The sequence below is a fragment of the Gouania willdenowi genome, chromosome 2, assembly GCF_900634775.1.
Source record: "Gouania willdenowi chromosome 2, fGouWil2.1, whole genome shotgun sequence".
Lineage (NCBI taxonomy): Eukaryota > Metazoa > Chordata > Actinopteri > Blenniiformes > Gobiesocidae > Gouania > Gouania willdenowi.
Genome location: NC_041045.1, coordinates 6,733,137 through 6,756,727, shown reverse-complemented (window position 1 = coordinate 6,756,727; position 23,591 = coordinate 6,733,137). Strand labels below are relative to the sequence as shown.

The window sequence follows — 23,591 nt, the reverse complement described above, 5'->3', positions numbered from 1 at the left end:
TTATGGCAAAATTTGACATTTATTCATTAGCTAATCACCCGTTTTCCAGGGATCAATAGTGTGTAAATGTGTTACATTGTCCCAAAAATGATTGATGTGAGTTCGTTATTTTGAGTTTTGGTCCATATCGCCCAGCCCTAGTTGATTTGTTTAATTTGTTTGCTTGTGATAATAATTTGTTTATTAATCAAGTGTCTTCTCTGTTTTCTCAAGGTCGTTCCCTCAGCGTGAAGGCTTCATCTTCCTCCTCCTCCTCGTCTCTCATCCTTTCCCCCGGCGACACGCTGACCCTTTTCTGCACCGTCGCCGCCGACAACCTGGCCGCCCTGGCCTTGGAGGTGAGCTGGCTGGCCGACGGGCGAGAGATCGTCACCATGGACCGCAGCGGGGTGGTGATCTCCAACACGTCCAACGGCGCTGCCCTGGCCAAGCGGGGCGAGGCCAGTCTGGAGCGCACTGGCGCTGGAGAGTACAGGCTGTCTGTGAGGGGCGTGAGCGACCAGGACGGAGGGGCGTACACATGCAGGACACGAGCCTTCGTGGAGAAAGAAGGGAGGAGCGTGGGAGGTGGAGGGCGGTGGCACATGGCGGCAGAGAAGATGTCCAGCCCCCAAACTGTGACGGTGTCTGACATTAGTGAGTGGATTGAGCTTTGATACACTTATTTAATCTTGTCATAACTGCCTAACTTACAATTTGTCATATTTGTTGGGAAATATGCATAGATTTGAAGCCAAAACTTGATTTTGCCTCATAATCTGAACAAACTGATCTGGATCCATTTTTCTTCTTCTTTTTCCTTTTTTCTTCTTGTTCATCATATTATTTACACACTCAAGCATCTCCAAACATTATTTGTGATTTATTATATGCTTTTTATTAGTTACTACATGCACTCTCGGTCCAACTAATTTACTTTTTTCTAAATATACATTTTTTTGTGTGGGTGTGAGTATGGCTACTATCAGAGGTCTGATACAATGAAGGCGTATTGTTGTACCTCTATTAGTTCTGATGATTGTGTATGTGGTACATTAGCTTTGCTGACAGATTGTTTGCAGCTAAAAACAGACTTGGTTTAAAGCGTAGTTCAAGCATGTTGTTGCCTTTGTGGTTAAAGGTTTGGAAAGTGGCCGATATTCCTTTTTCTTTTATTTCAGTTTAATCAGCTTTCCCTTATTTTATGTACTCACTAATAAACTAAACATCCCCAACACATGCCAAAAATAAATCTTGTAAGTAAGAAGTCGAAATTGCGCCAAATCTTATGGGCTTAAAAGGTGCTGGTTAGTCTCGCGGGATTTGGTAGCGCGAGAGTTTGTACTATCATAAAAAGTTGGTTTGTTGATACCTTTCAAAGACTTATTCCACATTTAACCACAGTTTTTATGGTAAAATATTGTGAAAATGCGAGATATTTTCCCAAAACCTTGAGGCATGTTTCCGTCTCAGGGGCTTTACTGAAGTGTTTGACAAAGTTTTAACTTTTCATACGAATGAAAGGCAGCGCTTTTACTTTTTGTTGATTTAATTCCTACATGTTTTCAAGTTGACAAGAGGATAAATGGTTTCTGACGGTCGTACAACACTTAAACACACGTACAGAACTACGCACCAAATCTATGGGTACAGTTTGGTCCTTGTTACGTTTGGTCCGTTTTCACCAACCGACTGGTTTTTGTTGTTGTAAGACGGAACGCAATGACCTGCAATTAACCAAAATTCCATACAATTCCAGTATGTCCTTGTCTTTCATTTGTTGCAGACTTAATACACATTTAACAATTAGTTAAGTCAAGCACATTGTACCATTTCTCTCTTTAAAGAGTCTTTAAATGTCAACTAGCTTAGTTACATCACAAACAAAACGTTTTAAATTGGGGGTTTTCTTATGAACTTAAAGCATTTACATAATGTTTTCCTCCTGCAGAAGCTGGATGTTCTCTGGTGAGAGCGAGCTTTCTGAATTCTCTGAGCTTTTGTGTGTGTGCTGAGACGGCTCACAGACTCTATCTTCATCGAGCACTGCGAGCCGCAGGTTGCTCGTTGCTTTAGGCCACGCGGGTGGAAAAGGTGGGAAATGCCATTGTGATATGCAGCTGAGAATCATCAGCGGTTCCTATTTATCGTCATTGCTCTTCTGTTTTTCCCGCTGCTGCTCGGGATAATCATTATTTCTAGGCTAAAGGACCATTCAATGGTAATGTTAGATTTCTGCTTTTGGGATGCAAGTGATGGAAATGATTTTCTGGTTTGTGCTCTCGTAATGCGTTGGCTGCGACATTGAAGTGGTTTTTGTCGGAGGATGATCTGACAGGAACAAGCTTCAACTGTGATTGGCTTCCGTTCTGTGCTACGGATGAATCTGGAGTCTCCAGGTGAAAGATCTCTTAATCCGCTCGTCAGCAAGGACGATTGATTAGTCATGCCTGTCCTGCGATTTGCAACCTCCGGGTACGCTACTGCTGTGTGTGGGCATCCGTGTGCGATGCTCTGATCCCAACAGGAATTGTCCAATGTAGTCAACTCGCTAATCAGTCAGAGAACACGTACATATCACCGAGAAGAAACGAGTCAGGGAGTCACTGACTTGGTTCACCTTTGCTTGTCACTTTTGTCACGCTAGCTGAAAATCACATGAACACAGTGTTCATGTTCACGGTTTTCTTCTCTTCTTCTCACCCATTGTTCCATATTTCTAGGGATGTAACGATTAATCGCAAGGCAGTTAAAAATCGATTCATAGGTATCACAGTTCACATCGATTCTCTGAAAATTGAATCGCAGTACTTTTTTTCTACAGCAGAGAGAGCTATATATTTATCCTTCTCTTGTCCAAATGCTGAAGCGGCAGGCGGAATTTGCTACTACTTTCTTTCTGGCCGCCTTCTACTCTTAAACATGTTCATAAATGATTCCTTACCCCTTTAGCACTGAAAGAATATCTGTAAGAGTCACGTTTTTCTATTAGCTCTGTCTGCTAGCATAGCATCTCTTCTTCACTGCACAGAATAGCTGCATGCCAACCGACCACTGGGGTACTGGTCCAAACAAATATCTGACGTAAATACAAAGCAGACTGGTTTTTTAAGTCCAATTATTAAGGCACAAAATACATTTTCAGTTGAACTTTTAAAAAGAAAAAGAACTATTATGCAGTTTTGCATTGTTTACTATAGAACCAGAATTTAAATTAATAGGCTTCTTCTTCATTTGTATTATTTATTTATTTCATTGAAGATTTATTTTTAGTTAAATTACATTGTTTTGAATAGTTTATCAAGGGATTCTTTTGACAATGAAAAATAAAAGGAAAATAGCACAGTATTTTTCAATCATCATTTGTCTACAGTCCCATTTTGTAAAATAAATCGTGAGAGAATCGTATCGGGAGTTGAATGAATCGTTACATCCCTACATATTTCTCATCTAAGAAATGGAGCGCCGCCCTGCTGCTGGCTGCTCCACAGTTCTCCCGTTCCTGTCCCCCCATCTTATATGTTATTGTCTTTTCATGTTTCTTGGTTGTGATGTAACTGAAACTGAATTTTCCCTTGGGGATTGATAAAATATAATCAATCACTCAAGAAGAATAACATTGACTTTGGGACTAACCTTATGTAAAAACGAGGGTTTGATTGCAGCAACAGCTCATCGGTACAGTAAAACTTAAATGTATTGGGCACTGGGTTAGCTTAGTGTAATGGTTTATGTTTCCTGTTTTGGGTGAACAATACAAATGCAAGAGCAAACATTGAAGGATCCAAAGAATGAAGGCTTGATCTCCACTTTCACATTCTGTTTTCATACTGAAAACAAAGATGGAGCTCCACAGAAGCTTTCTGTCCCTATATAAAGTAGAATTGTACAATTTTCGGACTTTTTTACAGATTTTATTACAATTGACTGGCGTACTTTTTCTTATATCCCATATTTTTTTGATCAATCCTGACTAATCAAAAGGCGAGCTGCTGAATTTCCTACAAACTCCCAGTTTTCCTAACCAACGCTCACTTTAATGAATAAATAAATACTGGTTGCGTAGTCGCTTTCAGTCAATCTACTGTTCTCTATTCAACACTATGGGGAATTCCCAGTAAGTTTTTTGAGGAACTGAAAGTATAGCGCATACTGGAAAATCCAACAGTTTCTTTTTCAGACTCAAACCATTTTAAGATGAGAACAAATGTCCTTTAATGGTATTTATAGAGCCCTGTTTGGCTTTAGTGCTGCTTGGCTGAAGTATTGTTGGATCAAAAACAGAATGATTGTGAAGCACTTCCCTGAGGAGTTCAGAGGCGATGAATGCCAGATATGTGTGGCATCAAAGAGTCGCAGGAAGTATTTATTGGATGCTCAAATGTTGTTGGCACGCAAATCTCTTCATATTCTGTGAGATTTGGCACCTTATGGTTCATTCTGTTGCCGTTGGCTTGGTTTGCATAAGGAAGACATGACATTTTACACTTGTCTGTGTCTGAAATACTCTGATTGGCAGATGACTGCATCGCTACAAGCGCAGACTAGATTTATCCGTAAAAGCAATATAACCTGGCTTGATAAGTATTAACTCTGCTGCCATTTCTTAATATCGTTGAACAGTGTTTGTTGTTTACAGATGGCGTTTGACACCTTCACCGTCACTGGTGACCTTCAACAGAGCCTGAGCCTTTAGCTGATATCTGATATCTCAGCAGAGATCCCAGCTCGGCTTTGTTTGTGTAGCGTTGCTTTGACTTTCAACTGGGTCAATATTCAGCTTCAGATCCAGATTAGTTTTGGATTTACATTACTGGTATGTGCTTCTCATAAGTACACACCAGTAATATTTATTCAATTAAAGCAACATTTATCACAAAATTCACATCATTAATACAGGAAAGAACAAAAGATTTCATTGGTTTTTGTTCTTTATTCTGTATTTTTTGGTGTAATTTTGTTGCCATTTTGTGTATGTTTTTGGAGTAAATCTTTTTCTACTTTGCAAAATTGATCTGAAGGAAATAAATGCCAATTCTTCTTGAAAAGGAAACAATTTGCTTGATATTATTAGGTAAGTAGCATTATTCTGTGTTGTATATTTAAAGTCAAGCTTTGCATGTATTCACCCACCAAATATGTGTTGTGAGCGATGCGACTGCGGGTCGTGTACGACTTTACAGTTTCACCTGATCAGATCAAAGACGTGTTTTCACAATCAACATGGCACAAAATGCAATTATTTTGCCATCTGTATTATGGAGGATCTGCGCGTTTATGCGTCTGCGTGATTTAATACCCTCACATATCAATAGATGGCAGCAGTGAACACTTACATTAAGGAAAAGGTGGCAAGGACTGAAAAACCCTGTCATTTACAGATTTGCTTGGTTTTGGTTTTTTAAATGTGCAGTTTGGTGGTTTTGCTATAAGCAGATGTTTGGTAGAGGGGGGTGTGACCAATCTGGCCGACGCTTGTAGTGATCACCCGAGTGGGACGCGTGGACGTGATCAGCCTTGTTAGGCACAGGAGTGTGCGCGACATGCTTTTGTCAACAGGCTTTTGGTTAAAATAACAAGCATCTCTAAGACAGAGACTCCTCAAGCCTGGAGGATTAGTGTGACATTTAGAAATACCAGCAACGAGGCCTGACGGGCACTAACAGAGCCAGCAATGACGTCCATCCATACAATACAATCGTGTGCGTGTGCGTGCGTTTGCGCGTGCGTTTCCCACATATTGAAGCCGCTCTCACTCATAGGACTCCTACATTTTCTGGCCTGAGGGCACTCATTCCTTCATACACCAGGAGAGCAACAATCTAACTCGCTGTACCAGAGCTCACATATATCTTCCTTTTCCGCTGCAGCCTAAACTATTTCTGTGAATGTGTGTGTGTGACTTTGTGTGTTTCATATCCACTCAGTTCCCATTCAGTTGATGAACGGCCTTGAATTTGCCCCTTCTTCCCACGATGCTTTGCTATATTCACGGCCTCGCAGGAAACACCAAGCGTTGGATTGCTTGTTTCGACATTCCCCTAAGCACGCATGCACACACGCATACAGTCAATGTGGGTGTGAGGGATGTTTTTTAATGACTTTTTACAACTCGTGACTTTTTCCCTTCACGGAATGGACTGTGTGGAGTATAGAAACGTGATTGTTTTTTCTATTATTGAAGGAAACCTATGGAATCAGAACAGTATCATAATGAATGAACTCATGCAGGGTTTTTCACGAATGCACACGCTTTGTTTCACAGTTGTATTTCAGATTCACAAATGCACACGATCTGTTTCGCAAATATATATTTTATGCAAACTTCTAATATAAATACTGAAATGCACACGCTCTACTTCACAAATATTATTTTGAGGCACACTTGTAATATAAATCCACAGATAATGCAAATTGCTGAGTGTGTATTTACAAACTGCGTCTGTGCTGTGAAACCTCTGTGCATTTGTGAGAGAAGTGTGTGTGGTGAATTTTGAGACTGCCCTGATGTCACGGGTCAATGTCACCATTGGCTGATAAAACTGATAGACAGACTCATCAGCCAATCAGGTGTGTTTGCTGTCAGCCAATCATATGGCTTCTTACATTTTCTCCACACTCTTGTTTGAACACTGCGCATACACATCAGTAGCTCTGCAATTGGTTTAAAAATACGTTTACACTCTGCGAGCGTCCCTCCACCAACGAAAACTCACTATTACCTGTTTGAATATTATCAAAACACTGTTTGCTATTGCGTGTAGACCTCAGTGGCCTTCATAATAAAAAGATAAATTCAACGCTTAATGGTTGATGAAATATTTTTTTTTTTTACAATATTTGCATTCCTGGGGAGAGGGAAACTGCTGCATGTGAAGCACTTAAAGTGTTGCAAGACAGTGTAAACACAGCTGTGTTGTGTGCAGTGGGTTAAAGCTCAATCGAGAAGTTTAGTGTCCTCCGAACTTTTCTTAAAATGAAAGCTGCTTGAGACGATATTTTTTTTATCAGATAAAGTCATAGGCTGTGTTTGAAATCGCCTACTAACGTACTCGTACTAAGTTGGACATCAGAAGTATGTAGTGCATTCCCATTAGATAGTATGAATAGATTGAGTACGTGAGAAATACCCTGATGTATTTTTTAAGTATGCACGGTGGGCACACTTGTCATACTCAACCGCCTTATGATGCATTGCAAGCGGAACGTAAAATTGCCCTGGGACCGGCTTCAAGCTAAAAGTCAAACATCCACTTTTCAAAATAAAAGCGTCTCTTCTAGTCTTCCATTAGTTTTTTTTAAACACTTTTGTAAATAGGGCTCTTGTTTTAAAGTTAAACAGAAGTTTTGTCAGTCGCACAATGCTATGAAAATCCCCGAAACATCTGCATGAAATGTGTTTTCAGCAATTTTTTTGGATCAAATGAGCACATGTTAATATTCTACTTGGTCACTTTTTCACTTAAAATGTTTTCAGAAGATATTTAGTCTCAGTTTGCTTCAGGTTTTTGTCGTTGTTTGTTCAAAATGCATCTTGGGAAACTTGGAAGTATACTTCAGTCATACTTAATATATAATAGACAGTATATACTCATTGAGTATGCCATTTAGAAAACAGACATAGTGTCAGACTCATAGATTTAAAAAAAAAAAAAAAACAAAGATCATTTGCTCATTACCATGTAAATGTTTGAATTTTCCATTTAAAAGTTTGTATAGATCTCCCCGCGGTTTTTTTTTTCTTTTTAAATTGTCAAAAGTTTTGCGCATTGCATTGTGGAGTCCCATAGCTGGATGCATTAAAGTGTATTTACTTCATTCTTACAGTGATTCCTTGAGTTTTTTTTCACTCAAAACTCTGCCGACGTGACTTCCCAACACATTTATGGTATTTTTCCCAAACTGAAGGTTGCAGCAAAACAATAGGGCATGTTAATGTTCAGGGTTTACGCAGAAACATTGAAGTCCGGCTGAATTTCAGCGGACATTTTAGCCTCAGCAGCGGCTCAGAATGCTGGAATAAAGAGGAACATTTGAGTGTTTTGCGATGGCGGGGATCAGAGAGCCTTGCTGCATGGCTGGTGTCGTGCTGCGACACAAGGAAAAACTCTGTACCATGAGGGACCCTCTGGAGTTCAGCTGCTCCTTCACACTGAGAGGGCTGGGGGTGATTGGCCTTCAACCCTTCACATTGACTGACAGGACACGCTGAGATGCTGCAGCAGGCACCCCGAGGGCCGCCGTGTCTTCCTAATGAGAGAGAAAACTGTGAGAAAACTATTTGCTTCCTCTAAACTCCTTAAAAGTAGTGCATGGTTAGGATTTCTCTGCACCGTGGGGGGGTTTAATAACAGGAGACCTGCTAGTTTTCTTATTGATGCAGTTGTCTGTTGTTATTTTGAGGATTATGGATTGGTTTTCCCGCAGGCTCGTTGTCAGCTACATCCTGCTTCTGCTTTGGTTTGCACTGCAGCAGAATTATCAATTTTGTTACCGTATTAAGAAACAGGAAGTTATTAAGCATGCTCAGTTTGATTTCAAAGTAAAAGTATCTTAAAAGGAAGATAAAGGTGTTTTTGGTGGTCCTGTTGGTGTAATGTAGAGCAGTTGTTCCCAAGTCCCCTCACTCATTTACCTCCTGCACACTTAAAAAACATATTAATATAATGTCTGATACAATGTAGCCCAACAGTGAAATGTGTCACTGAATTTTACCCACTTTGTTCAGGAATAATATATGATTAAAAAAATCTTTAAAGTGAAAAACTTTAAATACGAAGGGGTTGAAACAATGCACAGAACTCTACAATGTTTGGCTGAATTTCATATTTTAGTTTTTTTGATGAGATTGTTTCTCTGTCTGAGGCTGCATGAGGGGGCTTTGCTGCTGCATGCGTAATGTGTGGCAATGCATGGTGGCTCCTGTCTGCTGATGGTTGATTTTTATTCTAGTTCCCAATGTTGTTACGCTGTTTTTCATTTTAATCTTCAATATTCACCCTTTACCACGTTGATGTCGGATAATAGCTGTTGCCCTGGGTGATATGTTGATTTGGGAAGGTGAGACCCAGCGTTTGTCTGTGCTTCCTCTTCGCCCTGCGAGACGTGAGGCGTGTTGGCAGAGTGTGGCAGGAGCATCTGATTCTTATCACAACTGTGAACCAACGTGTACGCCTGCACTCAGCCGTGAAGCCAGGGCGTCCCACGTGCTTTCAGGTGTTAGAGCTGAAAGCAGGGCCATGTGTGCTGACAACCTACTTGATACTAGAGTAGTGTGTGTGTGTGTGTGTGTGTGTCTGTGTGTGTGCCACCTGAGAGAGTTCACATGGATAGATTTCACTTTTTAGCTCTGCATTCAATGATTTTAGGCTATTTTTAGCAGCTCATTATGACCACAAACATGACAGTTTTGGTAAGAATGATGGCAAAACACGCCTATGACTTCACATCCCACAATGCAATGAGTAAAATGTTTTGTGTTTTTTTTTTTTCCCCAAGCAAATGATCTATCGACGAGGCCTGTAAAATGCCTAAGAATCAGATAAAAGACTAATATTGTCTCCAGCAGCTTTAAAAAAAAAAAAATTTAAGTTTTCCCGTTTCTCAGATGGAACGAATGGCAGCAGCATCTTTTTTGTAATGTTTTGCATGTTTAAGCGTTACTTCACAATCCTTTAACTCGCTGAAATGTAACTTTACTTATATAGCGCCAAATCCAGTTAGTTCTGTTTACTAAAAATGTATCGTAGTTTTTGTCAACTGGAGTGACATTCACGAGACTGTGATTTATTTTGAAAAAAATATATAAATATTTGTCGAATGATAAAAACTGAACAGTAATTTGGTCACATGACATGGGACAAGATCTAATCAGAACTTGCGTGATCATGTACGTACGCATTAATGACATCAAATCTGTCTGTTTGTATTTACAAACATTAATACTATCCCATAAACTCTTGTGCTTTTTTATTTTATCCAACTATATCTGTAACAGATTTGGTCGACTAAATTCCTAATGTTTTTTAGTTGAGAAATTTGGACTTGATCTAAATCAAAATTTGCTGTCAAAATGAACACATGGTTAAATCAGTTGGATGTGTAATTTCTGATCGGCTACAGTGAAATCCATGATGCTGAACCTTACATTTACATCTTGTCATGCTGTTGGAAACCATTACCTTTGAATTCACACTACAGAGGAGTTTGGTTGTTTTATTAACACTGACCTATTTTCCTCACGGAGCCGTGCGCTCACGGAGCCTTTTCTTCTTTTTCAAACTTGTTTTAATGACTATTCTCGGGAACAGTTTTGCTGCAGCAAGACACCGACGATGTGTGTGGGTCAGACAGGAGGTGGTTACGTTAGGTCGTTATATAGCAGAAATCTAATGGTTACATTGTGTCAGTTGGTTCTACATCATCTGGGTTCCTGACAGGAGAAACACACCTGCAACTCATTAAAACTGGTTAATATGTCACTAACTCGCCCTTACCTGACGATACAGCTCTATGAATATTTTTTTTTTTTTTAAATGACTCATACGACTGTATTTCCCGAACCTTTTGTTTATTTTTTTTATTTTTAGGTTTTGTTTTCATATTAAACTTTATTTTTGTGTCTTTGTAGTTAAATAGCTGAGAGGATTGGACGAGGCTTACACAGACTTTTATTTTGAAGGCGGTGCTCAGGCCCAAAGTCGCTTTTCCCATACTTCTTTTTTATTTTCATCTATTAAACAACAATATTTGGCATACATTGTATCAGCATCTCTGGATGCACAAACAAACAAAATGTTTTATTTGAAGGAAGTACAATAATAAGTGGAAATAAGGTACAGAGTAGTTGATAATAAAAAATAGAACATGAAAATATCTTATTAATTTGCAATCCACTGCAATATTAGCACAATAAAGTAACTAATTCCCCCTTAATTTTATGTTTGTACATACACTGAACATTGTTTCCTTATATAAAACAAAATAAAAACACTGAGACTAGGCTTTTGATGGCAAAATTATTATTTTGCTATCTGGGTCAGAGTTGAATAGATTTCTTACTGTATTGTGGCGTTCCTCCAACTTCCTCTCCCGTCATTCTGCACACACGCAACTTCCTCTTCCTCCCCGACATGCAGAGTGTCACTGCTTGCCCTGGTTTTTTATTGTTTTATCTCACCATCGCCGCATTATCCATGAGTTCCACACATGCTCTGGTGGAGTGTGCGCTGCTGGGAACGTCAATTCTGTAGGTAGCGCCATTTTCTGTCTCATAAAAACGCCTTTCCTCTCTCCCTCTGAGCTCTGCGGAGCATGGATGATCTCTCATCCAAAGGTGCGCTGCTACCTCCCACATGTCACCTATTATTTTGCTATCTGGCTCACAGGCTGGGGTATTTTGTACCCCCCCCTCCACACCCTCCCCCTCCTCCCCCCGACACGCAGGGATTACCCTTTTAGCCCTGTTAGTTGATGGTTTTATCTCACGATCACAACATTATCAATAATCCACTCAGGTCCATGCATGTTCTTTGTGAGTATGTGGAGCTGTGAGCTGCTGGATACATCACAATATCACTCTGTAGCGCCATAATCTCCCTTTTTCCTGCTTCTTCCTGCTTTTCTGGGTAGCATCAGTGGCTATTCTCTCATCTAAAGGTACACTGCTGCCATTTTCAGGGCACAGTTGGTCAGTACAACACCCCACAGCTTAGATATTGATGAGGGACCTCCGCCAGGGTGTTATCTAGTAACCCCCGTGAAAAAACGCAAATGACGAGTTATCTAGTCAATGGCACTGAGTGAGTTAAGAATAAACATTGTTTCACCAGTGGTTCCCAAGCCTTTTCTCTTGCGCCCCCTTTGAAGAAAAACTGTGATTATTCATCTTTAAAAACTCATAAAAATACCATAAAATGCGCAATCACATATTTAAAATAAGTAATAATAAAGTTCTAAATAAATAAAGCACTAACAAATATCAAAGCACATCATTTGTATTTCTTTATTGCAAATTTTTTATAATTTTTTTTCTTTATATTTTGTCATTTAGTTTAGGGCTCCAGCCATCAAATATTGTGGTAAAGAGCAAGTATTCTATCGATTATTTTATTGAGTAATTTAATAAAATGCACTTTTCCTTAATTAAAGCTTATTTTTTTTAATATTCAACAGAAAATAAGACAATTTAAAAAAATTACATCGACGTGGGTTAAACATTTATTTATTTTTTTGTTTTTTACGAATTAATAATCAAAATTGTTGAAATTATCTTAAAAAAAATCCTTGGACAAATTTTTTTTTTTTTGATCATGCGTGCATTTTATTCAGTGATGTCTTCATAGTTGTTCTCACCATAATGTACACTTGTTTGCGTTTGATTGTTCTCTGCTTAAATGTAAAAGTGTGAATAAATAATCTGAGGTATTGTTTCTCGGGGGTTGTCATCCTCGCCTGCATCGGAGCAGCACAAAGCTAATTAGCAGCTAAGTTTCCCTTTCATTCAAATATGAATCCAAGTGTGATTGTGTGTGTGTGTGTGTGTGTTCACAGCAGATGGTGACAATGCATGAGTCAGAGTGCGTGTGCGTGTGTGAAATCATTTTCCCAACACATGCATTGCCCGTGTTCGTCGTATTTTTAGCACCTCCACTGTGTGCATTGGTGTCTGACTACTCACAGCAGCCAGCCAGTCCGACGGGGGGGAGTTTCTCGTTTCCTGTTCCTTGACATGTTAAAGGTGCAATCTGGATGTCAAAGCAGTACCCGCCTCCTCCACCTATACCTGACACTGTTAACGCTTTGATGCACGGTTCATCTCACACTGCTAACACTGTTGTTTTTAGATCTATTTCCCCCCCCCCGCCCAGCTCTATCACACACCTCTATTTCGGGGAGGCTTTGCTTTGCAATGCATTTGTCTGCTCGTGCTGCACTGTTGTGATGAGAAAACCAAACCTGGCTGTGGCAGATTAAAGCAACACCTACTGGGACGGGGAATTATTTCTCTGGAGGCCGCCCAGTCCCTCCTATAGCGCTGTGGATGCAGAGAATTAATTTCAACTCTGTTGATTGAGGGATTAATTAAAAAGAGTCGGCGTGAGATGTTTGTGTTGTACACGGATGGGTGTAAATCACTTCCCTTCTTACTCTGCTTCACATCTTTGTTATAGAGCAGAAATAATGGTCACAATGTCATCAGTTGATTCTCGGGCTGATATGGACCAAAATTCCTATTTCAATATTTTTTCTCAAAATGGTGATATACGATATAAATCTTGATATTTTAAGTCAAATAAAGTCTGACCATAAGGACAATTCTAGGTTCAATTTGCTGATGCAAAATGCCACACAGGCTAAAATAGCATCACGGTGCTTTAAGATTGGTTTAAAAAAAGAGCTTGCAACGAGCAGCCCCAAAAGTAAATGCACAAAATAACAGCAAAAAATACACAAATTAACAGATAAATACACAAATACTTAATAGGACAACAAAAATACACCAAAGAAATTACAAAAACATACAAACAAATGGAGGAATACACAAAAGGACAACAAAAGGACAAAAAAAGAGAAAAAATGCACAATGGGACAACAAAATACATAAAAGAACAACAAAAAAGCACCCCAAAAATGTAGTAACAAACAAAGAAATACACGAAAAAAAGAGAAAAAATACACAATGGGACAACAAAAATCCAAAAACAGAATACATACCAAGAATTACGCAAAACGACTCAGAAAGATGTCCAAAATTACTGGAAAAATACACAAAAGAACAACAAAAATACATGGGACAACAAAATACACAAAAAGAGAAAAAAGTACACAATGGCACTGGGACATTTATTAACAAACAGCGGCGCAATATGTGCCAGTTTAGTCTTTTTCTCCTCTTAAGGGACAGCACTTGTGAGTGACTTCTGTAGTGTAGCTTGTTTAGATGAAGATCTGGATTAGGACACACTTAGAAATCCATCTAACTTTGCTTTTCGTGCTGTTTTGAGAAGTAGTAAAAACTGTGACCCTTAAAACAAGTATTTTAAATAAGCTGTGTAAAGAAAATAAAACTTGATATATTGCCCAGCTCTATTTGGCATACATTGCATCAACATCTCTGTAGGCACAGCAATAAGTGAAAATAAGGGACAGAACAGAGTTAGAGATACCATTGATTGAAATTAAATTGCAATAATAACACAAAGTATCAGGAGCTCTTTTACCATTAGATTAATATTTGTAGATACACCAATTCTTTAGGACTAATCAGCTACAGTGGTACATGTTTTCCTTTTATTTTGGTGTGTTCGAAGCGAGCGGTGCGGAGGCGAAAGATTGGCGGCTGAGTCATTGCTGTTGGCCAGTAAATCCAGTCTAGCAGTTGGTGCTTTGCTTAATCTTAAAGTTAGTAGGTCAGGAGCTCAGTGTGTGAGGGAGGTTATTCAACTCATCACAGACCACCCTTAAAGATCCAATTTTGTAGGGTTTAACTGTTAAAAAAACAAAAAAAACAACCAGTGTTGGGGTCAATTACATTTTTCAATTATTATATAATTATCCATGCTCAATTAAAACTAAATTACGTTTACATTGACAAGCAGTTTCCAATTACAATTAAAGAAAAAAAAAAATCCATTTCAATTGAATTGTACATACGTTCAGAATTACAAAAGGTAAATTAGAATTAATCATAATTACTGAGGCTGAAATAAAATAACCCCATAGAACGTAGCCTTCCTCTTGTGTTAGCCTTCTGTTAACATCTCTTATGATGCAAGGTCTTAAATCAATGATCCAATTTTTTTTCCATCTCTTGGTTTCCTTGTTAGGCATTTGGTGTTATGATGTAATATATCTCATAATTGTTATTATTTATGAATTACACAAATTCAGTTATAATTGACTCCAACAAACAACCTAAAAACAACCCGTAATCGCCCTCGTGTCAAATGCCCAAGTTCTAATCTCTTCTCTGTGCTCTTATTTTGTAGAACCGAGCTTCACAGTCACCCTGCAGGCTGCAGTGACCCCGCAGATGGCGTCCGATCCTGCCGAGCTGACGTGCCTCGTGACCAACATCACCCAGTTACCTCCAGGAGGAAGATTGGCTGTGGACTGGGAGCACAATCCACTTCCTGGTTTGTTCAACCTCACAAATAGTTGTCAGTATTCATGGAAAATAGAGAAACAGAATAATTGAAGGTTTTCTTGCTGCAGGTACTGGCGGCACTGCACGCACCTCACATCTGATTGGTTCTTTGGACGGGCGTGGGAACCTGGTGTCAGGCTCCATGTATGCCGACAGACTAAAGAGCGGCGCCTTATCACTGAGCAGAGTCCACCCCAACACCTTCAACCTGCGATTTGTTCGCATACAGGTAGAAAAACACCAGCAGAAACCAGTAAAACCAGTGTTCCGTGACTCACTGCTGTGCATCGCTGCTTTGCAGGACGTGGACATGGGCCAGTTTGTTTGCACGGTGTCTGCGTGGAGCGTCAGCAGCCAGGGGGACCTGGTGAAGACCGCCGAGGCCAGAAGCTCAGCACTCGCCGTGCGATGGGACACCAAACGTAGGAACTTTCTTCTTCTTCTACTACCCTGTTGTTAGCACGCCACTGCTGTCAACTTTCTCTGACTGTTGATTGGCTGCCAGTCAATGTTGGTCACACAAGTGGATGCATCAACTTATTTTTTATTATTCAATGTTTCTATTCATTCATTTATACATCTATATTATTTCTTAATCATTTTCTTTATTTTTTATTTAATTTTTCTATTTATTTATTATTCATTTTTTGTAGGTATTTATTCATCATAGGTATTTTATTTTTAATATTATTCATTGATTAAGTTTTACATTTTTCTATTTTAAATATTATTTATCTTGGTGTTTTTTATGAGTTTTTTCTATTTATTGTTGATCATTTTTTTCTATTTTTTATTCATTCATTCATATGTATCATTGTATTTATTTTACTATTTATTTTTCTCATTTTAAATATTATTTTTTTAGTATTTAATTTTTCTCATTTTAAATATTTTAGTATTTAATTTTTCTCATTTTAAATATTTGTTTAGTATTTAATTTTTCTAATTACTTCTACATTATTGGTCATATGTGAAATTACAATCAGAAAAAGTTAGTAAAAATCGACTTTGGTATTATTATAATATACACAATTTTCCTACTTTTTACACAATATTTTCCTCATTTGACGGATTTCTATGTTAAATTGATTTCAATCCTGTTATTACATCGAGGTGACAAATGTTGTCATCATGTCACGGTCATATTTCTGAGGTGTTTTTGGATAGAACGCAGCTCGCTGCTCTAACATGCAAACATCCTTCCTGGACTTCACAGAAAACTCCCACAACAGATCTTCTGTTTCCACAGCATTTTTACACACAATGCACACACTCACATTGACTTCCTCTCGAGCTCAGTTTCTCATGTTGAACCCCGTGACCCCAATTTAGCTAATTGAGCCATGATGTCACTGCAGCGGTGCGTATTTGTGTGTCTGTAAAGCGTTGCGCTGTAATCATTCATCACCTCCTCACTCAGGGACCCCCCTACATCCCCCCACCCCACCTCTCCTGTGATATATAATGTCAACTGATTAGTGTGTGGGTTCCTCCTACAGGTCCGACCCTAAACGTCATCGCCAAACGTATTCGTGAAGCCTCTGTGGGCGGGGCTACCTTTGAAATGAGCTGCTCCGTGAACGCGGAGAACCTTGGAGAGGCGGGATACTCTGTTCTCATCCAGTCACAGGAGAGTCTGCAGGGTAATGTGAGGACCATCATGACCCTTAGCCCAGATAACGTTCTGCAGCACGGCGGAGCCACAGACCCAAACAGAAGGTACGCAAAGAAGCAGGAGCACAAAGGAGATGCACAAAGCCAATCATTGGCCTAATATGTGGGCGTGGCAGGGCAGCCCTTGGCCTAAATCTCCTAAAAGTTAAAGTTTTTGTGTTGTCAACATTTCTTAGTAAAGCATGGTGATGGCAACATCAAGCATTAGGGTTTCTTTGGCATTTTTTTCTCTTTTTTAAAGATTAATGCAGAAACAAGTGTGAAATGCTTTTTCTTGTTATTTTAAATGCATTGCCATTCATGTTGGGCTGAAGATCTATGCTCAATTTCATCATGAACTGAAGCTTGGGAATTTGGGGAATATTCAAAAATGTAAACCTTTTTATGGGAATTGTTTATTATAATTAACTGAATAACTGTATCATATACAAACATAAATATTAGCATCCGTTCAAAATTATACAAATAAAAACATAACATTTTAACTCAAGTTGCAACATTCCAGGGATTTTCAAAACTGTAAACTTTCCATAGGAATTATAAGGGTGGGCTGCTAAATAAAGTTGGGAAAATATATTTTAGCATCATCTAAATTGTTAGCATTTGTTGATTAAACGTTACTCCCAATTTCTGGTTAATTCCAATTTATTGATTGCAATTAAAAAATTCCCAAAATTCCTGAGCTTAAGTTCCTGTCGACATAAACCAGAAATTTTTTTAAATTTTTATTTAACCTTTATTTATCCAGGAAAAGTCCCATTGAGGTTAAAAATAATTTTTTCAATAACTATCATATCCAAACTTAAATATGAGCATCCATTAGAAATTATAAAAACATGATATTTTAAATAGGGCTGTAATCTTCTGGGAATTTTTAAATTTTTCCATGGGAATTAACGGCAAAATTTAAATTTGGGATGGTAAACATAGTTGAAAAAATATATTTTAGCATCACCTAAAATCTTAGCATCAGTTACTTAAAAATGACTCCCAATTTCTAATGAATTCCAATGAATATTTACCATTAAAAGTTGATATTTTTGAGGATTCCCAAAATTCCTGAGCTTAAGTCCCCGTGAAAATATACCAGAAATTTTATTTTCAACTGCATCTTCCTGTTTCCGCGTACCCACACAGAGACAATCTAGTGCTGACCAAGTTTGGCCCAGCGGAGTTTCGGTTCCGCCTGGCCGGTGTCCAGTTGTCTGACAGAGGCTTTTACTGGTGTGCCATCACGGCGTGGACCAAACAGCAGCCTGGACAGATGTGGACCAAAGCCACCAGCTCGGAGTCCAACAAAGTCAGGATCAATTTTCAAGAAAACGGTGAGTCCTCGAGCCGACTGTGGCGGTCATTTAGGACATTTTACACTCACAGATTATCTGAACATTCATAAACAGGTTTTGAAGTCAGTAAGTAAAACATTATTTTGGTAGAAAATCTGTTAAAACAGAAAGAATGAGATATTTAGGCCTGGGCCGATTTTGCTGGACGATATATTGTCTCACAAATTATTGCAGATAAACATTATTATTGTCGATTTTTTTTTTAAGACCAATTTAACCACTAATGTATTGATGACATACCATAAAAATGCAAGTACACCATTTCAAATGCATTCTACTTGTATTTCTCATTAGTATCTTTTACCATTGCAATTGGAATGTCAAGAACTTTTAAATATTTTAAACAAATAAAACAAACTAGTAAAATAAAATGGACTCAGCCTCTGTTAGCAAAAAAACTGCACTTTAATAAATATCACAAACAAAAACAATAACATAGACCCTGTCTCTGTTAAGAAAAGAAGAAAAACACCTTGAATGCAAAACCACACGCAACCAAAGCAATAAATAAAATGGTTTATCAAGCCTCTCTCGAAAAAACTAAATTGTTCTTGCAATAGATATGGAACATTGAGGCACAGAGGTATACAGTTGTACATTCATTAACAGGGAACACTTCCAATCCAGTTAGAACCTTTGTAAACAAAAATGCCAGTGGCCCCGCCTCCCCGTGTTTCATTCTGTTTTGTTTTCATTCAGTCTTAAACCATACAGAATGGACCAAATAGTTTCTAGTTTACTCCCGTTCATTCCGCTATGGAACAAACATGCAGGTGCTGAGGCTGAACCCCCTTGTCATTCAGCCTGTTTGGAGGCGAAAAACGAGGAACGCTAAATACTTAGCTTGGTTGCTAGCCCCGCTCGGCATGCCCGCTCCTGCTTCCAATCACACTACTTGCTTGTCCTCTGCTGGCGGACGCCGCAAGTAAGATGTAGGTGTAGCCGGCGTAGCAATCCAAAACTACGTATTAGGTCCGTAGCATCTAACGGACTATAGCGGTTTGATTTACCTAAATCTAAGATTGCCTGGCGGTGGGAGACGATTTTAAAGTAGTTACGCTGCAGGTTCACTGAGAAATTATTAAAACTGACTGAGTTATCTGCTGTTTAGTATTTGTTGCTAACACTAGCCTCTGCCACCGACAGGCACGCTGCCAAATATGTATGAATGAGAATATACCGATGCCGGCAAATTTATCAAGTTGATTTTATTTACCGTCCAGTTAATTGATTTATCGATTATCGGCCCAGGCCAAGAGATTGGTTCAGCTCAGGGAACTAATTATGTTCTTATCTACAAGTTTGAAGAAAGTAATTTTCGTGGGTTTTCTTTGACTTTAAATCAAAATTTCTTGTTTTGTTCTCCTTAATTTGTCTACATCAGTAAAGTAGCTGTTATACCTTCTGTGAGATGAAGGCTTTCCTTTGACCTGATTCAACTGTTTTCCAGGAGCAACATGTTGAGCTCAATTAAACAAACTTCCCCTTGATTGTTTGTGTGTGTAAGCCTTCAGGTTTAGGGTTACTGAATAAATATTTGCTTTCTAAGATGTACAAAGAGCATAACAGTGTGCAGAAAAACCACTTTAACATGGTAGTAAAATGTATTATTTAAATGCCTCTTTCGTCCTTCGATCACATATTCACTTTGTGTGAGGGAAAAGTGCGCCTGAATAGAAAAGGGTTTGGTCCTTGCAATTACGCTGGAAATTGGCGAGCTAAGAATAGAGACGTGTAAGCAGATGTTTCTGGTGCGTTTTCAGACAAATAACAACAACACGTCCTCCACCCACCCGGTGTTAATGATGAGCAACATAAACTTCCTAATGTGTACAAAAATAACCACTCACACCGTAAGCCCTTTGACGCCCACCACAGCCACTGGCCTACTTAACTTTCTTTGAGCTGCGGAGGTAAAAAAAAAAAAGGGAGACAGGAGGAAGAGGATGGTGAAGAAGGAGAGGAGGAAGAGGAGGGAGGTGCTAAGCAGGATGACAAAAACAGGAAGGTGTTTGAGTGGACCGACAAGGAGGAAAGCGGGAGGGATGGCGAGGACAAAGGGTGAAAAGGAGAGGGAAGCGGGTGAAGACGGTTGTTAAAAATGAAGGAAGTTTACATTAATTTATTTACCCTTTGTTTTTTATTGCTTAATGGAAAATGTGAAGACATTTCTTCTTTAAAGTGCGACTTCCTTATAAGGAATCACTTAGTTTCACCAACGGTCCCACAAACATCCACATACATGGAGACAGAGCCGTGGAAACACTCCAACCTCTGCTTGCTATGGCGTAATCTCAGCTTCAAGTTCTTCACAGGAGGGAAAATTGATTTTTCAAAATAAAACAAGCCCACGTTCATTTTAAAAACCCTGTTGTTATATTAGACCTTTTTTGTAGCTTAAAGGGATTCTTCAAGACATCCCAACTTAGACTCTGTTATGTAACGTTTACTAGTGGGAATAAATGGCTGCATATGCAATAGAAAGACTTTAAACACGAGGTATTTAACTGTATTTACTCACAGAAAATATCTTTCTCAGGCCAAAAATTTAATAAAAAATAATGCTTAAAGGCAATTTGTCTGCTAAATTAATATAGATGTAAAGCAGGAATTATGCGTGTTCGAAACAAAGTAAGTAATTTTGTTAATTAGTGCACTGTAGCAACATGTAACTTTAAAAGTATATACTTTAGTATGGGTAAAATAAATTACTGCAAAATTTATCGGTTTGAACACGTTCGGACTTGAATTCTGAAACTTGTACTGGTCGGATTCAGTCACCAGTCAATATAATCACCAATTGAGTTGAAACACCACTGTATTCCATAATAGAACCCCCTTCTGGCCAGAATTGGTATTTACATAACTATCAGCATGCGCACTTTGCAGACTCTGTTGTCCAACAACATTTTGTAAAACGACTTAATTTTGAGTTAAAAGTTAAATTTCCAATCTGTAAAATATACACAAATTGGTTCAAGGAAGCATTTTGAAGCTTCTACATTAAAATAATAGACAAGCCTGTCGTGCTTAGAAAAATACAAACATGTTGAGACTTGTTTGTGAAGACGGGGAGTTCAAACTACAGATTTAATCATCACTCATTCACACAGTGAGTGAACAGTGCTCCGAATATTTCAGGCACTCGTTTAACTTCCTGTCAACAATGTGTTTGGACGTGCCGTTAAGAAGCTTATTTTGAAGAGTTTTTCCTTCTGAAGAGAGTACGTTTTTGGCAATATCTCCTTAAAGTCATTAAAGAGAATACGAGGTGTTTATGAGCTAAAAAAGAAAGAATCTCTTTGTTATTAAACCCAACTTTAAAGCATAGTTTAATACGTTCATCGATCCCCACGATCTGCTGTTTGTTGTCATATGGTGAATTGGCCCTTGTCAGCTTCCGTACATTTGACTTAATTAGGAAACCTTCGACTGTTAAGGTAATTTTCAAAATTTTGACTTAATTTCAACATTGATTTTCAACTTTATTCTTAAAATTTCATCTTTAATCTCAATTTCAACTTCATTCTCAATGTTTTGACTTTATTTTTGATTTGCCCAAAATAATTTTCTCCATCACAATTGGCCCTTATCCGCTTCTGTAAAAGAGCAGTTTTTCGCGTTGAGATATAAACATAGTTCCCAAATCCAAAAGTGTGCCAACCATCTAAAAGTCCTCCACCTCTGCTGATCGGTGACACAGATTCTTTTAAGTTTGAGACGGTCCAGCTGTCAACATCGGAGTAAGTGAGTTCTTGCTTTTATGTTTCGGCGCAAACACTCCCAATCATCTGAGGGAGTGTTGGAGAGGATGCGTGGAGAGTCCAGGAGTGAAGGCAGAAGAAAGGAATCTGACGTCTGAGAACACGGAGGATAAACTGAAGACTATCTTCTGTCCCCTGGGGAAGGCAGAAGCCCTTCAGCATCACGTCGTCTTTTCTCCTTCTCCATCTCCTGCCGTATCATTCCTCCCCTGTTCGACTAACTCGTCTCCCCCCACCGCCCGTCCCTCCCCCTCTCTCCCTCTCTCTCTGGGACTTCTTCAAAGTGAAGCCCTTTGGCCAAGCAACCATCTGCAAAGATCTGCACGGCTGCTTTCCTTTTCTTGCTACATGCCAGTTTGTGTGTGCAAATTGTTCAAGAGCTAAAATGTGTATCCAAGTTGAACATTTTGAGCTGACCTCACAACACACACATACAACGTTCATGCTTGACGCTGTGCAGTTGTGAAGACGCCCTCTCCTCTAACCTGCCTTAGGGGATGGAAGCGCTGCGCAGTCGTGGGCCCCGGTGCGACCCGAGTGCATCCACAGAACTGGCAACCCTCCCAGTGTTCCAGCTGGATCTTGAATGTTTTAGACATGTTGGGCTGTTTCTGCCTTCGCACTGATCTTCTCTGAGTTTTTATACGCGGAGATCCAAAGTCTCAGCAGCACATTTACTCATAAATAATTCAGTGTTAGAGAGATTTTTGTGGAGGAAGAGCAACATAAATGTGTGGCCACAGGAAACTCATGATATCTCCAGTCTAGAGTAAAGACAGCATAAACAAGTAAATAAGCAACTATCCAACTAATTACAGTGTAGGCTACCATCGTTTTTCACGGGAGTCATTCCAGGACTAAAGTGACAGGCTGTCCTCGTTGATGCCTGATTGGTTTTTCTCTTGTTTAGAGTTATTTACAGTATGTGTGAATGTGTCTCGGTGCAACCTGGAGGCTTTTGGCCTTTGGTCACCAGTTAGAATGATCACCACTTACACCATAACACCTGTCGTCCAAGCACCACAAGGATAAAAGCCTGGCCTATGGACATTTAGATTGGTTCTCAAGCCACTAGCAATAGCAACCCTAGAAAGAGAAAGGAGTGTAACTGAACCCCAAACCACTTTTTTGTGCTAAAAACAAATGTATTTTGGTATGAAGTTGTGTTCTTGATTGATTCCTGTCCAACTCTTCTTGACATTTAAGTCAATTTGGCGTATTTTGTCATCAAAATGTCACAGTGACTGCCTTCTATGAGTTGAAACCCCGCCCCTTTTATAAAAAGGAGCAACTGTTGATTTTGCAATACTAGTTTGCATGGCATAGATTGTTCTTAAGATATTTTATTGTATATAGTGGGCGTGTCTTAACTGCTTCAGGAGCCCCGCCCATAATCAAGGGATTACTCTTTGAATTCATACACTTGCAGTACAACAATGGCACAACAATAACCAAAACCAGGCAGATATTGATTTAAAAGTTTTTATGCTGTTGGAGGAGGATTTTTATTCAGTTTGTCTACAATAAGAGAAATCTTCATTATTTACTATTTAGCTGATAACTTCCAACGCCTAATTTCGATATTAACCCTTATTGATGTACAAGTATTCCTAATGAAACTAAATTTAGGTCACATCAACATAGAGCAGTCACATGACCAAAGTTTTTGTGGCTATAGTT

The 23,591-nt window shown here is 39.0% G+C and overlaps 1 protein-coding gene across 1 annotated transcript in view; it reads left to right on the top strand.

The window, feature by feature from the left end:
• Positions 1–23,591, top strand: part of ptgfrnb (prostaglandin F2 receptor inhibitor b) — a 59,480-nt gene that overhangs the window by 15,645 nt on the left and 20,244 nt on the right. Inside the window, exons 5-10 of the mRNA XM_028467596.1 lie at positions 214–636; positions 14,970–15,116; positions 15,196–15,356; positions 15,429–15,549; positions 16,627–16,846; positions 17,939–18,126. Of these exons, the coding sequence (XP_028323397.1) occupies positions 214–636; positions 14,970–15,116; positions 15,196–15,356; positions 15,429–15,549; positions 16,627–16,846; positions 17,939–18,126 (1,260 nt within the window). The remainder of the gene's footprint in view (positions 1–213; positions 637–14,969; positions 15,117–15,195; positions 15,357–15,428; positions 15,550–16,626; positions 16,847–17,938; positions 18,127–23,591) is intronic.